This window comes from Vulpes lagopus, chromosome 20 (genome assembly GCF_018345385.1).
Source record: "Vulpes lagopus strain Blue_001 chromosome 20, ASM1834538v1, whole genome shotgun sequence".
Taxonomy (NCBI): domain Eukaryota; kingdom Metazoa; phylum Chordata; class Mammalia; order Carnivora; family Canidae; genus Vulpes; species Vulpes lagopus.
Window position 1 is genome coordinate 7315663 of NC_054843.1, and position 17431 is coordinate 7333093.

At 43.7% G+C, this 17431-nt stretch overlaps 1 protein-coding gene across 2 annotated transcripts in view; it reads left to right on the forward strand.

The window, feature by feature from the left end:
• KCNJ6 (potassium inwardly rectifying channel subfamily J member 6) overlaps positions 1–17431 on the forward strand; it is a 259033-nt gene that overhangs the window by 175117 nt on the left and 66485 nt on the right. For both annotated transcript variants that reach the window (XM_041735202.1, XM_041735203.1), the window contains one exon: positions 11253–12173. In XM_041735202.1, coding sequence (XP_041591136.1) covers positions 11253–12173 — 921 coding nt within the window. The remainder of the gene's footprint in view (positions 1–11252; positions 12174–17431) is intronic.

A 17431-nucleotide genomic window follows, 5' to 3' on the forward strand; every position in this document is an offset into this window, starting at 1 on the left:
AGTGGATACTTGTATCGCATTGAGTATATCCACGTTGTTGTACGTCTCCCTAAAATGAAACCCGGTACCTATGGGACACTAACTCCCATCCTCCCTCCCCAGTAACCATCACTCTACTTTCCATCCCTAAGCATCTGACTGCTCTAGGGACCTCATGTAAGTGAAATCACACTGTATCTGTCCTTTCGTGTCTGGCCTACTGCACCCAGCATAACGTCCTCAAGGTTCATCCATGCTGTAGCAGGTGTCAGAATGTTCTTCCTTTTTAAGGCTGAATAACATCCCATTGGACGTATGTACCGCATTTTGCCTATCCATTCATTTTGGTGGACACTTGGGTTTCTCCCACCTTTTGGCTGCTGTGTACAAATACCTGTTTACACATGCTTTTCCTGACCAGTACGCACGGGGAAAGTTTTGTCTGGTCTTTGATTATGCGGAGTTCAGTTATTTGCATGGCTAGATGTCGATGTAATTCAGTGGGTCTGCTGAAGTATGATTTTCTTGAAATTCACACTGGAAAAAGAGCCAAATTGAAACTCATTCACCACAAAAAAAAAAAAAAAAAAAACACAAGAAAGGTGTCTCCAACACCCCCTTATAATCTTTCCCTCCTCCCCCGGCCCCACATCATCCCTACCTCTCTGGGAGGAAGTTTTGTTCTTGTTTCTGTATTTACCCAGCTCTCCACCTATGCACCTTGGATTGACCCTCATTCCACCAAACACCTCACTCCACCACTGCTCCCTTCCTCATAGGGGCAGCCTCTCCCTTTTGGCTTCTTCTCAGCACATAGACACCCAACACACACACACACACACACACACACACACACACACACACATATGCACTCATGCAGGCACATGGGGTCCCCACTTCGTCAGCTCCCTCAAGCTCTCAGACTTCAAACACATTGTATATACTTCTTTTATCTCACCGCCTCCCTGATCAATCACTCCTGAACCCACTGCAGTCTGACCTTAGACTCCATCACTCAGATGACACCACCCCCACCAAAATCACCACTTGTATTCATCTCCTGTGGTTAGTGTGAGGTCTTAAAACAACAGAAATTTATTCTCCCACAATCCTGGAGGTCAGAGTACACATTTAAGATGTCAACAGAGCCACACTCCTCTGAATGCTCTGGAGGGGAATCCCTTCTTGCTTCTCTTAGCTTCTGGTGGCTCCAAATATTCCTTGACTTGTGCAGCATCACCCCAATCCCTGCTTCTGCCAGCATGTGGCCTTCTCTGTGTCTCTGTCCTTTTCTATCTCTTAAGGGGATGCTCTCATTGGATTTGGGACCCACCCTAGTTCAATATGATCTTATCTTGATCCACACCTGAATTGCATCTGCAAAGACCTTACTTGCAAATAAGATCACATTCTAAGGTTCAGGATAGACCTAAATTTGGGGGTCAAGAGGCACTATTCAACCCACTATGCTGGTAAATCCCAACTGTTAAGCCCAATGGGCATTTCTCAGTAGCTCTGCACAACATTTATTTTGGTTATTCAAAAATAAAAGAGATTTCTATTTCCCACTGATATTTTAGATGCTAAGAGCATATTAAGGGGAAATTTAAATGTAGAAAAATTGAAAGAAAGCAAAAACACCCACAAAAGTACAACTCAGAGATTGATCAGATTAACATTTTGGATTACTTCTTCTACACACTCACACATACACACTCACAAACACACACATTACAAGACACACATTACATTTCCGCTTTTTCACCTAACACTGTGGCATACACAACCCGTCAAGTCAGTAAACACACACCCTCTGATTCAGTAAATAGGTGCTGGGTTTTGCCACGTGCCAGGCATTTTTTCCAGAGCCTGAGATCCATCAGTGAATAAAACACACAGAGATCTCTTCCCTCGGGGAGTTCACCTTCTGACCAGGGGCCGACAGAAAATAAGAAGTTCACATAATTACTAATCCCTTCAATGTTGAAAGTGAAAAGTTCTACAGGAAAAGCACAAGGAAGAGACATGAGTTCTGGGCAGCAATGACTACAATTTTAAAAGGGAGGTAAATTTAGTCGCCAGTAAGAAGGTGATCTTGGCACAAAAAGTTGAGGTCCCCCAAAATATTGGAAAATCATTTTTCATGGCCACTTTGTATTCCATTGATTATATCTGCTACAGTATGTTTAGCCAGTGCTTGTTGACAGACATTTAGGTTGTTTCTCATTTTTCACTATTATGAGAGAGGCTGCAGTATGTCCCCTGCACGCAGTTGATGGACGTTTGTGACATCATTTCCTTAGAATAAATGTCCAGACCCCGAATTGCTGATCCAAGGCATCTAATCACTCCTAAATTGTGAGACCTCCTGTCACCTGCCCTCCAAACAACCTTGCCAGTTATACTGTCCATAAAACACGCATGTTCACAATTCCACTGCCTCTCTCCCAATACACACTCCACACACTGTATTTGCCATTCATTTTTAATTGTGCCAACTTTAGGGTAAAAATGTTATTATATTTGCCTTGCTTTTACTTGGTTGAACAGTCTTTCCATATGTTTTTTAGTTCTGTGTATTTCTTCTCTTATAAACTCCTTATTCATTTCCTATGATCGTTTCTTTTTCCCCCTATGGAGGTATTTATTGCTTTTGTAGATCGGGAATATATATGTTATGTGTTGCAAATATTTTTCCTGGTTTGTCTTCTTACTTTTTTAACAAACATTTAAAATTTTTGTACTGACAAAAATACCAGTCTTTGAAAATAGTTTCTGGATTCCTATCATAGTTAGAAAGGCTTTCTCAACTCTTACAATTACAAAAATACATCTTCTACGCCTTCTGTAGGGTTTTTTTTTTTCCCTTGGCATTTAAATCCTTAATCCACTTGGAATTTGTTCTGATATAAGAAATAAGGAAGGGACCCAACACTTTTTTTCCAAGTGGGCATACGGTTGTCCCCACAGTGTGTGCCCAATAATGCCCCCTTTTTCTGCCTCCTGGGCTGGAGTCCCACCTGGCTTCCTGCCCTGCTATTTCTGCCTGCACCTCGTACCTCTTATCCCTTCCTCCACCCCTCCTCTGGCTCCTCTCCTACTTCTTAATATAATTCGTTTCCAGGATCCTCTCTTCTATATTCTCTTCTCACTCTGCAAGTCCCCCTCCCCCCCCCCACCCGGGAAATTCCATCCATACCCACAATTGCAGCTTCCCCTGGTGTGTCCCGGTAACCTTCCAAACTTAGAGCCCAATCCATCACCACTAAGCTTCAGCCCCACACACTTGATGTCCCACAGAAGCGCCCACCTGGGTGTCTGCAGACACTCTCAACCAACCCAGACCAACCAACCGGCATCATCCTCTACCTTCCTGCTTCCAGGACCGTCCTGCCATCCCCCAGATGATCTGCCCACGCCTCTCCACTGCTGCTAATCTCCAAATTATGTTAATTCTGATTCTTTTTCAACCCTAAATCCAATGCCACCTCTTCATCCTCATGACTGCTCCCTTAATCCAGCACCTAGCTATTTCTCCCTCTTGCTGGCACCCTGTAGCCAGACTTCAGCAAATCCAGCTTGTGGCCTCTTTTTGTACTTGCCCATGAGCTAGGATTAGTTTTACATTTTTTAAGGGTTATAGGAAGTTTTTTTAAAAACAAAGAGGAATATGCAATAGACACTTAGGTTGCCTACAAAGACTAAACTATTTACTATTAGCCTTTCACAGAAAAAGTTTGCCAATGCTTGCCTCTAATCTATACTCAGCATGCCTACCCTTCAGAGGGGTCCTTCTAAAATACATAAAATATCCCATCATATTACTCCACATTTTAAGACCGATCTCCACGGCCTGGTACAGAGGATTTCAGGGTCCAACTTGGCTCTCATCCACTGCTGTCCTAGCTCCCTCCATTTCCCCCACACTTGTTCTATTCCAGAATCTCTGCCATTCCCAAACAAGGCTGCTTCATGCCTTCAAAGCTTCCACACATATAGTTCCCGCTTTTCAAATGCCCCCACCATGCCTGCTTTGGCCTATCAGGAAGCCAGCATACACTCATCACTTCCTTATGCAAACCCATCCTGCTCTGCACCCAAGACAGATTTAGGTTTGAGTTGCTGAGATTTTCCCAGTGCCTGTTTCCCTTGCCTGGGTTTTCAAATCATATTTTAATTTGTTGCTTACTTCTGACAGGAGAAATTCCTTCCCAGTGAGGTCTTTACAGAGCTCAGTAGTAGACCCCACACGGCAAGATGCCCTGCATTTTAAATTGCCTCCTCCATTCAAGAGCGCTGAAACAAATCTACCACATTCTTTTTTTTTTTTTTAAGATTTTATTTATTTATGCTTGAGAAACACAGAGAGAGAGGCAGAGACATAGGCAGAGGGAGAAGCAGGCTCCCTGCAGGGAGCCCAATGCAGGACTCGATCCCAGGACCCCATGATCACACCCTGAGCCAAAGGCAGACGCTCAACCAGTGAGCCACCCAGGGGTCCCTATCACATTCTTTTGATTCAGGGGAGGAAAAAAAGAAAGTAAAATAAAGGTGAGCCACATCTGATAGACTATCTAGGAACCCTCAATAACACAAGAACTATTGGATAGGTCATTTTTTTTTTTTTTGAGTTTTGGTAAAACATACGTAACAAAGGATTTACCCTTTTAAACACTTTTAAGTGTGCAACTCAGTAGCATTAAGTACACTCATAATGTTGTGCAACCATGACCACTATCCATTTCCAGAACTTTTTTTATCATTATGAACAAATAACCCCCCATTCCTCTTTCCCCCTAGCCTCTGGTAACTTCTATTCTACTTTCTGTTTCTATGCACTTGTCTATCCCACGTACCTCATATAAATGGAATCATACAATATCTGTTCTCCCACATCTGACTTATTCACCTAACATAATGTTTTCAAGGTTCATCCATGTCATAACATGTGTCAGAATCATATCCCTTTTCAAGACTGAATAATATTCCATCGTATGGCTAGACCACATTTTGCTTATCCTTCCATCCATGGATGGACAGTGAGGTTGTTTCCCCCTGGGACACTGTGAATCACACTGCTAGAAACATTTGGCGTACAAGTATCTGTTTGAGTCCCTGCTTTCAGTTCTTTTAGGTTTATACCTCGAAGTGGGATTGCTGGATCACATGGCAATTCTATATTTATTTTTGAGGAACTGGTAGACTGTTTTTCCACAGCAGCTATGCCATTTTACATCCCTACTAGCAATACACCAAAGTGCCAGTTTCTTCACATCCTTTCTGACACTCGTTATTTTCCTTTTGGGTTTTTTTAGTCATCCTAATGAGTGTGAAGTGATATCTCGCTGTGGTTTTGATTTGTATTTCCCCAATGACCAGTGACCTAGTAATGTTGAACATCTGTTCATGTGCTTGTTAAGCCATTTGTGTATCTTCGGAGCAATATCTATTCAAGTTTTCTGCCCGTCTCTGAACTGGGTGGTTTGTTTTTCTGTTGTTGAGTTGCAGGAATTCTTTATATATTTTAGACCTTCATCCCTTATCAGATACATGCTTTTCAAGTATTATCTCCCATTCTGTACATTGTCTTTTCATCAAATAGGTCATTTTTTAGCTTTTATTTAAATTCCCGTTAGATAACATACACTGCTGTGTTAGTTTTATGTGTACAATATAGTGATTCATCAGTTCCATACATTACCTGGTGCTGATCATAAGTGCACTCCTTAATCCCCATCGCCTGTTTCCCCCATCACCCATCCACCTCCCCTCTGATGACTATCAGTATGTTCTCTATAGTTGAGTCTATCTTTCAGTTTGTCTTTCCTTTTTCCTTTGCTCATTTGTTTTATTCTTAAATTTCACATATGACTGAAATCATGGTATTTGTCTTTCTCTGACCTATTTCACTTAGCATTATACTCTCTAGCTCCATCCATGTCACTGCAAATGACAAGATTTCATTCTTTTTTATAGCCAAGTAATATTTTATTGTATATGTATGATGCCTCTTCTTTATCCATTCATCATTTGGTGGATATCATCAAATAGGTCATTTTTAATGGGGAAGAAACCATAATTCCATGCCATGAAGGGTCTTCCTGAACAATATATGCTGATTTAAATGCACTAAGAGGATCTCATCTTTCCCTTTCTCTTGCATCTTATAACAGCTGCTTGAGATCTCCAGGCCTCCCACACTCCTTTCTCTTCTGGAGGCTGGTAGGCCAGTCCCAGGGACAGCTGACTAGCTTTGTCCTGTGGATCCTGCCCCTCACCCCACCCCCTATGACATCTGAATTCCCACTGCTGCTCTTCCAATAGTGGGGATTTAGTTATATTTTCTCAGATTCCTTAAATCACACACTAGAAGGACCTCAACGTTTTGTCTGAAAATTCCTTTTTTCTTTTTTATTATAAAAGTGATGTAAACTCAGTCTAGAAAATTTGGAAAAACGAAAATATATATTTTTTTAATTTAAAGGACCCATTAGCCACCCACTCAGAGTTAACCCTCTTAACATCTATGTACATGGCCTTCAAACTTTTGATTTTTGCACATGCGTTTGAGATCTCGCCTGCTTTCTTGTTGGGTTTTCCGAAAGGTGTTAATTCTTCAAGTACTTTTCAAACATTTCCCTAGTCAGTGGAAGCATCATCCAAAGAATTCATATGTAATTTGACATGTAACAATTCCCCATCAGGAGAACATTTATACTGGCCGGGGCAGCCTTCCTTGGAGGGACACTGCACCCGAAATTCAACAGCACAATCCCAGTGATTCAGGGATCAGGTCCTTTCCAGCATGTGGCTCTATCTCTTGCTATTATTTCTTTCCAGTTAAATTTCAACACTAGGCTACTTTGCACCTTAGCTTATTTTATGTCAATTGATCACTTTTCTAAAAAAGAGAGGGGGGAAAAGAGAGAGTGAGAGGGATTAAAAAAGAAGAAAAGAAAACAGCTGGCTTTATCACACAGACCCACATTTACTTAAAGCCAAAATGCAATAAAGCAACTCATGAAAGAAATCACTGAGATGCTCGGCGTGGCTCTTGCTGTCCTCTTGCCCACCGTCCAGCACTGCACAGACAGCAGAGAGTTCCTCTACATTCTCACTGCTCAAGTCACCTGCATGACCCTGCACAAGGAGCAGCACATGTGGCCAGTGGGTCTGACCATGTGACCGTTGTGTGTGCAACAGCCTGGGTTGGGGGCCCAGAGCCAGTTTCTGAGTAGTGGAGGGGGCGAGGAGTCATTAGTGTAGAAGGCTGTGCAGGATTCCAGCGAGAAATGTCAGCTTTCCCAAGTGCAGCTGCTGAGCAGCTCAAAATGCTCTTGCAAATGTAATTCAGATCACCCCACAAATCCACACCTGGGATTCCAGGCACGAAAGGAATGTTAAGAACCATCATTAACGTTCCTTTCTGTATTTCCCTTATACGCATTTGCATTCGTGCTGAGGGTTGCTGAGCCTCGCTCCCTGGCTCAGACCTGGGAAGCCACATCCCCTGTCCAGGGTTTCCTCCCATTGCTCTGGGGGCTCGGGTCCCCTTCTGCACACTCCCCTCCCCCTCCTCATTGGCCTCACCCTTCCTGCCTCTTGGGACTCCTACTCCAGTGGTTTCTGCTCCCCCAGTCTTTTCACTGACTTTTTGGGTTTCTCTCAATCCTCTGCCTGCCCCTGCCCCGGCCTCTGCCCCAGAGGCAGTTAAGCAGGATGTCCAGCCTTACCTCCCACTCACTGCCCAGAGGAAACATTCTCCTCTCTCCTCTTTCAATCTCTGGCTGGGCCTAAGCATTAAACCAACACAGAATCCCAGGAGAAAAGCATACACATGTCCATGGGAGCCTAACTAAAGAATACAGATAGAGGGGACCAGAACAGGAAACTTTCACACATTTAGACAAAGAAACAACCAATATGTGAAGAATTGGCAAGACAAAAGGCTCTGGACCATGGGTAATAGATGGTGAAGAAATGACTGGGAAGATGTGGGTTAGTTTAACAAGGTTTGTTTATACAGTCTTCTCAGCCCCAAATTCCCTGTCTCTGGTGATGAATGTCTTCCATCTTCTTGGTACAGGAAGGGGACCTTTCACGTCAGAGATTTATCTCCAGCTTTCAGGAGAATGGGGAGGGGGGTCAGGGTGTCTTCTTGCACTAGCTGTTTTGTAACTTTAATTCAAAACACTTAATATGCCAAAGTGGTATGTTTTAGGGGTGACATATTCTGAACCCCATCACCATCTTTCCATGGATACCCTTTGCCCGCGGCCACTGCCTCATTCACAGGGACACTTTATCTACAGGAACATCTCGTCTACAGGGACACCTTAGAGGCCACCTTCCCACTTCACTCCCCAGGAGGCTTGGCTTTCTTTGTTTGATTCAATTTTTATTTGTTTTTAAAAGACACTTAAGTAGTATATGCGTTGACACTTTCTCCTATACCAAACCCAAGCATTCGATTAACCACATGCTGGTTCATCATAGACGCCATACTCAAAAACTCCATCTTGACTTCTCTCCCTGCTCTTCCCCAAGCCAGTCCCCCACCCAGTGATGCTTCTTTCTGCTTCTCCATGTCAGTATTACTGCCCATAAAATGAGAGAGAAAGCTGTTTGATAATAGACACAAAATATATAACGGCTCAAACACGATCTTCTTCTTTCTTGTTTCTAGTCAAATGGCAGAAGCTTTGCCATCAGCTTGGGACCCAGGCCCTCAACCACATTCTGATTCCACCATCATCCTAGAAGGGTCAGGGGCATAAGAGGGGGCACATCCTCTATTTAAGGCCTTGGACCAGAAAGACATACCAGCTCCAGACGGGCCAGGACTCTGCACTGGCTGTCCCCAATGCAAAGGAAACTGGGAAATGTGGCCCAGTCCTGAGCTAAAAAAAAAAAAAAGAGGAAAAAACAATAATGAAGAAAGAATTTGAGGATCAACTGGCAGGCTCCCAGGACTATCCAGAGCACTTGCCTCTACTCACTCATTAACCGATCAGACAGGTTCCTCCAGGTCAGGATAAATGCCTGGATTTGAAGGCTACAGTCAAGCCAGAAAAAGCAAGAAAACAGCTTCAAATTAGGGAGCAGGAGGAGGGTCATGTATTTCCTCTGTGAGATTTGGAAGTGTGAAATATCACTGAAGACTGTTAAGAGTCAGCAAATCTGACAAGCCCTCTTCTTTGGGTTGGAGGGATGGAGGGACTGAGGGACACAAGGGTTTGGGTGGCTCTGTACGGTCGGAGAGCTTACCATCCTGGTCAAGGTAAAACCAGGCATACGCCAGGTCCACTTGGGCCCCTATGTCCTGCAATCAAAGCCTCCCCACCCTGGTGGGGTTGAGCCCAGAGTTCATCCCACATGAAGTCATATTTAGAGACTCCCAATCAGGGCAAAATTAGAAGAGCTCAGGCATGCCCACTCTGGGACACACACATCCCTGCTACCCAGGGGCACTGGCCTCTGCTTCCATCCAGAGCCCCAAACACCTCCTTCCCAGCCTGCCCTCAGCTGCTTCCCTTTGACTCTTGTCCTCTTTCTTTGTTGGAAAAAGAAAAAGAACAAGCAAAGTTTCTCTTTTACAAATGAAGGCTATTGAGGACAGTGATCTAAAAGTACAAGTTGTCAAACCAAACAGCAGGTTCTGCAGACTAGATGTTGTCTCTTCCTTGTGTTAAAATATAAAAACAGATCTATGGGATTGATTTTTAAAGAAACTAACCAACCATGAACAAGGTTAATCTATAAGTGAAGTTGGTACCACTCAGGTCCTCTCCACAACTATTTTCTTATTCAGGAAATGTTTTCTCAACAGACTATGTTACTCCTTTAACCCAGGGGAACACGCAGTTACTACCGCAGAGAAAATGCACGGCGGAGTCAACGACTCAGAATGAAAGCCTGGGGAAAGAAACGGCTTATAAAACTTTTAGAAAGCTTTAAAATTATTGACTGAACAAGTAGTTTCATCCAGTGGCTTATGTGTTTACTAGCAGTGTCATTTCCAAGTTTCCCTTTGCACTCAGATTCTAGAAGAGTTTTCCTAATGCACTGTTAGCTAATGACGGTACCAATGCATGAGTCATGAAGGCCGTCGGGAAGGAAATAACCACAAGCCAAAACTGCAGATGTTACATGTTGAGGCAGAAACCAAATAAAACGTGTAACACATAGAAAGAGAGAGAACATTTCCCCCACACCTTTTTTTTTTTTTAACCTTGGAATTAAATCAACCATTAGAGTGTAATGCAAGTGTGCTTACTGACAAAAGCCAGAATTTTCATCTTTCGGCTCTGAAGTTCCAGTAACAATTTAAAGAGCTCATTCAAGATTCTTGCCCTAAATATAAGGAGAGTACTATCAGAGGCATAATTTAATACAAAGGAACATTTATTACATATCTGTTCCATGCAGGCACAGAGCACATACGTGGTTTCGTTCAACTTTGTAACAACCCATTTTGTAAATGTGGAAACTCAAGTTCCATGAATCCGGATGGTATATCAGGTGGCCATAACAGAATACCAGAGAGGGGGCATGGGGCTGGAGGTTTAAAATTAAGACACTGGCAGGATTCCTTTCTGGCCACCTTGCTTGAGTTGGAAGACTTCTCTCCCTGGTTTGCGGATAGTCACCTTCTCACTGTGTCCTTACGTAGCCTTCCCTGGTTCACACCCCTCATGTCTCTTCTTCTTATAAGGACACCAGTTCTATTAGGGCTCCATTCTTACTGTTAGTTATCTCCTTAAAGGCCCTATGTCCAAATACAATCACATTGGGTGTTAGGTCTTCCACACGGATCGGTAGGGCAGGCCCAATTCAGCCCATAACGGATAGCAAGTCCCAGAGCCCACAATTGCTAAGTGACAGAACCAAGACTGTCTGAATTGAAACATTTCTTTATCCAGCCTGTGCTGCCTCTCCCATGTGATGGCATCTCAGATAGAGTGGGAAGACATCCCACGCGGGGGCTGACTCTTAGGACTTGCTGGAGGGAGACAGTTTCACAGCACTCAGCTCTGTCCCAGTGGAAAGGGTGGGGAAGTATCCGCACGAGCTAGATTACAGGGCACAGGAGTCCAAGTCAACTAAAGGATCACCCAAAGATGCCCAATAAAAAATGACATCATCTATTCTGTTAAAGGCTACACAAATGCTATTTGGTTTCACTACCATATACCATACACAGTGTGGTTTCCACGATCCCCAAAGAACCAGTATGTCATTCCATTTTTCTTTTCTTTCCTCCAAACTACCAGCTAACGTCCTGGAGGGCGACTCCATGGATCAGGATGTTGAGAGCCCTGTGGCCATCCACCAGCCAAAGTTGCCTAAGCAGGCCAGGGACGACCTGCCAAGACACATCAGCCGAGACCGGACCAAAAGGAAAATCCAGAGGTACGTGCGGAAAGATGGAAAATGCAATGTCCATCACGGCAATGTGAGGGAGACCTACCGCTACCTGACGGATATCTTCACCACCTTAGTAGATCTCAAGTGGAGATTCAATCTGTTGATTTTCGTCATGGTTTACACAGTGACATGGCTCTTTTTTGGGATGATCTGGTGGCTAATTGCATACATCCGAGGAGATATGGACCACATAGAGGACCCCTCGTGGACTCCCTGTGTCACCAACCTCAATGGGTTCGTCTCTGCTTTTTTATTCTCAATAGAGACAGAAACCACCATCGGTTATGGCTACCGAGTCATCACGGACAAGTGCCCAGAGGGAATTATTCTCCTCTTAATCCAATCCGTGCTGGGGTCCATTGTCAATGCATTCATGGTGGGATGCATGTTTGTAAAAATATCGCAACCCAAGAAGAGGGCAGAGACCCTGGTTTTTTCCACCCATGCAGTGATCTCCATGCGGGATGGGAAACTGTGCCTGATGTTCCGAGTAGGGGATCTCAGGAATTCCCACATTGTGGAGGCTTCCATCCGAGCCAAGTTGATCAAGTCCAAACAGACCTCAGAGGGTGAGTTCATCCCCTTGAACCAAACAGATATCAATGTAGGGTATTACACCGGGGATGACCGTCTGTTTCTGGTATCACCACTCATCATCAGCCACGAAATTAACCAACAGAGTCCTTTCTGGGAGATCTCCAAAGCCCAGCTGCCCAAAGAGGAACTGGAAATTGTTGTCATCCTAGAAGGAATGGTGGAAGCTACAGGTAAGGTGTGCTCCATCCTGGGGTATCTGTGGATCAAGGCTCATTTTAAACTGGACCTGACATACTTATTTATGACAAAATATGAAAAATTGAATTTCACTTGCTATTGACTCCATCCCCTTGTTTCATGAGAGAATATGCCTGTGTGTCCTATAACCTTAGCATACCCACCAAGAAGTCTAACCCATTTAACTTTTTAAAAGCCTTTGGAAAATAAACCAGTAAACAATTTTTCAAAGGCACCACTTGCTATATTTTAAATTTCCAAATATTTCCTTAAATTAAGATCTTATCTGTCTCCAAAGCATTTTTTAGGTGGCTCTAAAACACTGGTTAATTTAAATACTTGAGGTTATTTATTGGCAAGCCCGAGGAAAAAGTTAAGCCTTTCCAAGGAAACCTGACAAATTGCTTTAATAACAATGCAATTTCACCCCTTCTTTGGAAGCCATTTGCAAGACTCATAGCACTGGCTCTTCTTTTATATCAGGTGCGGGTAAGGTGTCTTTCCACATACTCTACCTGCTGAGCCCCCAGTTGACCTAATATTGCAGACCCAGTAAATAATTCTAGCAGGAAAGGAAAAAAATTGAAGATCCATTCATCACAGTCCTATCGACCCTTCTGCTGTTGATGGCTGATCATTGGTGTGTTCTCGGGAAAATGATCTGTCCTCAAAATAGAGAAACGGTCTGGTTTTTTTTTGAGGTCTTGACTCATAACCCAACTTTACATGTGTTATACATCCCAACAGCAAAGCATGTCCTGCCCATATTAGTTGGTAACATTCTATAAAATACAGCCCTACATTCTGACTTAAGTTAAGAACATTGACCCCACACACACAGGAAAAGTATAAATTGGAACCCAAATTCATTATTTTCTTTCCTGTTCTTTGGAGTTACCAATATTAGACTTAAAATCCTCTTTCGAGGTGCAAGCTTCCCTTCTGTGCTTTGAAGTCTACAACCTGACGCCGGAGGTTCATCTATTTAATCTGAAATGCACAGCCAACAGCCTGGCCCCAGATGCTTCTTCAACCCATATCCTGATCTCGGTCATCCCATGAAAGTTGTTGGTCCCATGTTTCCACTTCCCTGTACCTAACAGGCGAAGTCATAACCTCTAACCAACTTCTCTTCGAGTGGTGGCAATTTTTGCAGTAGGTTTTATTAAATGCAGCAAACAATGAAAATGTGAGTAAAAGTCTTTGTATGGAGCTCAGTGATTGGCGTGTGCTCCTTCCCATAAAACAAAAGGAACATGGACCTGATTTGAAACGGCTTCAAAGGATAACAAAATAATGTATGAAATACTAAGAGCTGCTCGGGTGAACAGGGCTGTCAGTACCCAGAGCCTGACTTTGCAATGACTGTGCAGGGGGTGGAGGAAGAAGAGTGAGGAGAAAAGAGGGGAGGAAAGAAGAGAGGAAACAGTCCAAACGGGGAGTTCTGTCTTTTTCTCAGAGACCAGAAACTTCTCCCACCTTGGTGGGAGCGCAGGGACTCTGGATCCCCCTAGTGGTGGCCACCGTGGTACAGCCGCTGGCAGCATAAACTGACCACTCATTGATGCGGTTTAATATTAGATTTCTCACTATCAACTGTCTCAGTAGGACATGAGGGAGGCGAGCCGACCAACATTCTTAGCATTGTATCTCTGAGTTCAAGGTGCGAAAGCCACTGGAGATGTACCCTCTGGTTATTGGTGTTAATCTGAGCTTCAAATTGCACGAGCTGAGCTTCGTGTTCCCTCAAACCAAAGTCCAGTCTCAAAAAATAAATGAATCCAGAATAAGCAAATTATCTTTGTAATGTCCCTGAGCTAGAATTCTCCTTGGGGCAGACCCTATCTTTCTGTGGACAGCTTGTTATGAGTGAGGCTTTCTAAAGGGAGGAACATTGCTTTCTTGGTAATTAACGGTGATGCCTGCCTCTGAGCACCCAGCAGACTTTCTTACTGCTTTCTTAGAGAAAACTTGGGAGTTGCCAGCAAAAAAAGAATCAAAAGACCCCCGATTCTGGGGGAAAGGCAACTACGGCAACTACTATTCATTTTTCTCAAAAAGAAATAGTTTTCTAATTTCTGTTAAGTGGAGGGAAGAGTGTTCTAGAAAGTTCTGCGTTTGTCTGGAAGCTGCATATGTCTTGATCTTTTCCTGATGGGGTTCATACAGTTCAGTACTTCTCAGTACATCTGATCTCTTAAATTTCGGAGGGATGCTTTTTCTTTGTGAATGAAGAGCACAAATGGGATTTATAGGTACTAAACAGGCCCTCGAGGGATGAGGGAGGGGAATGCTTCAAGGAGTCAAAGCCACAGGAAGAAAATAAATGTGGGCCGAATGCACATCAAGGAAAACAAATTCACAAGGATCTAATTATTCGTTGTAGGGCTAGATGGGAAACCAGAAGCCTTGAAAGCAGCAAGCTGACACGTCCATTTTATTCATTCCTTTCAAAAATGTCTTAGTTGACCTTAAACCACTCTCAGTGATCCCAATTGGCAGGCATCATCCAGGGATGAGCCCCACACCGCAACCCCACCACAGTGCTCTCTTCCTGTCATATATGTTTTGGTTACGCAGTGATCCCAATATGGTGTTTTGTGGAAATCTGAGCTATCCTGCAGGAAGCTGAGGATCCACCAGGGTCCTTCTGTTGAGCACCTGGGCCTAGTTCAGGCCAGTTGGTGTTCCGTTGAAGCGTTATATTTTCATGCCACGTGCAGCAAGTGTGCTTTGTCACAATCACTTAGAGTGGCACTTAGAGGCACGTTTTTAGGAAATGAAAGTAAGCACACTGAAGGCAGGAGGGAGTCTTGCCCAACTCTGGTGCCCTGCGGGTCCCGGTCATGGTCCTCCATTTGATAAAAGCCAGACTTAACACCCATGAAAGACAGACCCACATCCTTGGTGGATGGCTTCAGCCTGGTCCAGCTCAGAGTCAGAGGGATATGCACGGTGACCTCTCAAGAACCTTTCAGTCATGTGATTCTATTTTTGAAAACGAATCAAACCCTGGAAAATTCTGACACGAGCCACCCAGACATCTGGGAACTGGCCGTGTCTCATCCTGCGAATATATTTTTAAAGGGGGCCCTTTATGTTCCTGACACATGGGCAATTTTGAGATAGTGATGTTTACAGAAGGGTTCACAGCTACGTAAACAAACATGCTCAGCAGCTGTGGCAAATGTGCTTTAAAATAGTAAAGCATTCATATAGACTGTTATTTATAGAGGACAAATTGGCCTGGAGGCTAGATGACAGCTACACAGAGCTGGGCCCGTTGCCAGCCAGCTCCTCACTATAGCCTTTCTGATTGATGAACTTCCATATTTACCCCCAACGATTATGCAACTGTGACAGGCAGCCCTTTCCAACACCTCTGCAAATGTGCCTGGGTAGTTAGGATGAACCCCCATTAAGCGTTTTTTTTTTAAATTTTTTATTATGAAAATCAAAAAATTTATATAAGAGTAGACCAAATAGTATAATTAACTCCCATGTAGCCATCATTCAATTTCTAGAATTGTCAATTCACAGCCAAACTTGTTCAATCTCTACCATGACGCACTAACCGCCCCCGGCAGCAGATCGTTTTATCTACACATCTTTCCATGTGTGTTTCTAAAAGACAAGGACTCCAAAACATAACCAGAACACTGCTGTGGCACCTAAAGTACTTAGTGATCATTCCCTAAGATCCAATATCTAGATGTTCCAACTTCTAGTTGTCTCACACATGTCTTTTCTTATTGTTTTCAAATCTGCTGGTTTGAATCAGGATCCAGATGAGGCTCACATGCTGTGATGGGTGGGGGGGTGGATCGAGCCTCTTTATCTATGAGCTCCACCTCCATCCCCTCCATCCCTCATCCCTGGAACGTTGTTCCTTCAACGCTATCTCAAAGAAGAGAACTTCTGGAAAATTTAAACACTGCAAGAAAACTAGGGAAAATGGAGGATGGGAGGATATCAGTCAGATATACTAACACTATAGATGAGGAAAAAGGGCTGACAGCCCAGCAGTGGGTATCTGTGGGTTACCGAGGAGGAGGGGAGTGTACATCAGAAGCCCAGGAAGGCAAACCAGAAGTGGGTGTGACAAACCAGAAGCCAGAAAGGCAAGCAGCAGAGGGTGAATGGGAAGGAGTTTCCATCCTTCACTACAGGAAAACTCAGTTCTGTCTCCAGAGAAATGTGCATGTGGAGAGGGGTTTTGTCACCAAAAATCACACCACAGATCATAGGAGTTTTGAGTTGGAAGGCATCGTCACCCAGCTCTTACTTTACAGATGAGGAAATGGAGGCTTACGTAAGAGTCGCTAGGGAGACTAGGGACCTGGCTAAGGTCAAATGGCCTCTGGGAGAGTAGGAATTTGAAACCCAAGATCACTGACGTTTGCAGCCTCCAGGTCCAGTGGTCTTTGCATGGTGAATGCTGTTGGTGTGTGAGGTACTATGCTGAACGAACTAAGTCCATCAGAGAAAGACAATTATCATATGGTTTCACTTACATGTGGAATATAAGAAACAGCACAGAAGATCATAGGGGAAGGATGGGAAAACCTGAATGGGAAAACATCAGAGAAAGAAAAAAACCATGAGAGACTCTTAACTCTAGGAAACAAACAGAGGGTCGCTGGAGGGGAAGGGGCAGCAAGATGGGGTAACTGGGTGATGCGCGGGAAGGAGCACATTATGTGAGGATCACTGGGTCTTACACAAACTGATAAATTATTGAACACCGTGTCTGAGACTAATGATGTACTATATGTTGGCTAATTGAATTTAACTTTTGTAAAAAAAAAAAAAGGATTCAATAGAGAAGTACACCCAAAGAAAATGAGTGTTTAGGGTAGAAACAGGCTGGTGTCTCTTTTCCCCTACTAGTAGTTCCTCTTTTTCTTTTTTTTTTTTTTTTAAAGATTTTATTTATTCATTCATGAGAGACACACAACAGAGAGAGAAAAAGGCAGAGACACAGGCAGAGGGAGAAGCAGGGCTCCATGCAGGGAGGGAGCCTGATGTGGGTCTCCAGGATCAGGCCCTGGACTGAAGGCGGCGCTAAACCGCTGAGCCATCTGGGCTGCCTTCTTCTTTTTTTTTTTTTTTTTTTTTTTATAAATTTTTATTTATTTATGATAGTCACACAGAGAGAGAGAGAGAGAGAGAGGCAGAGACACAGGCAGAGGGAGAAGCAGGCTCCATGCATCGGGAGCCCGACGTGGGATTCGATCCCGGGTCTCCAGGA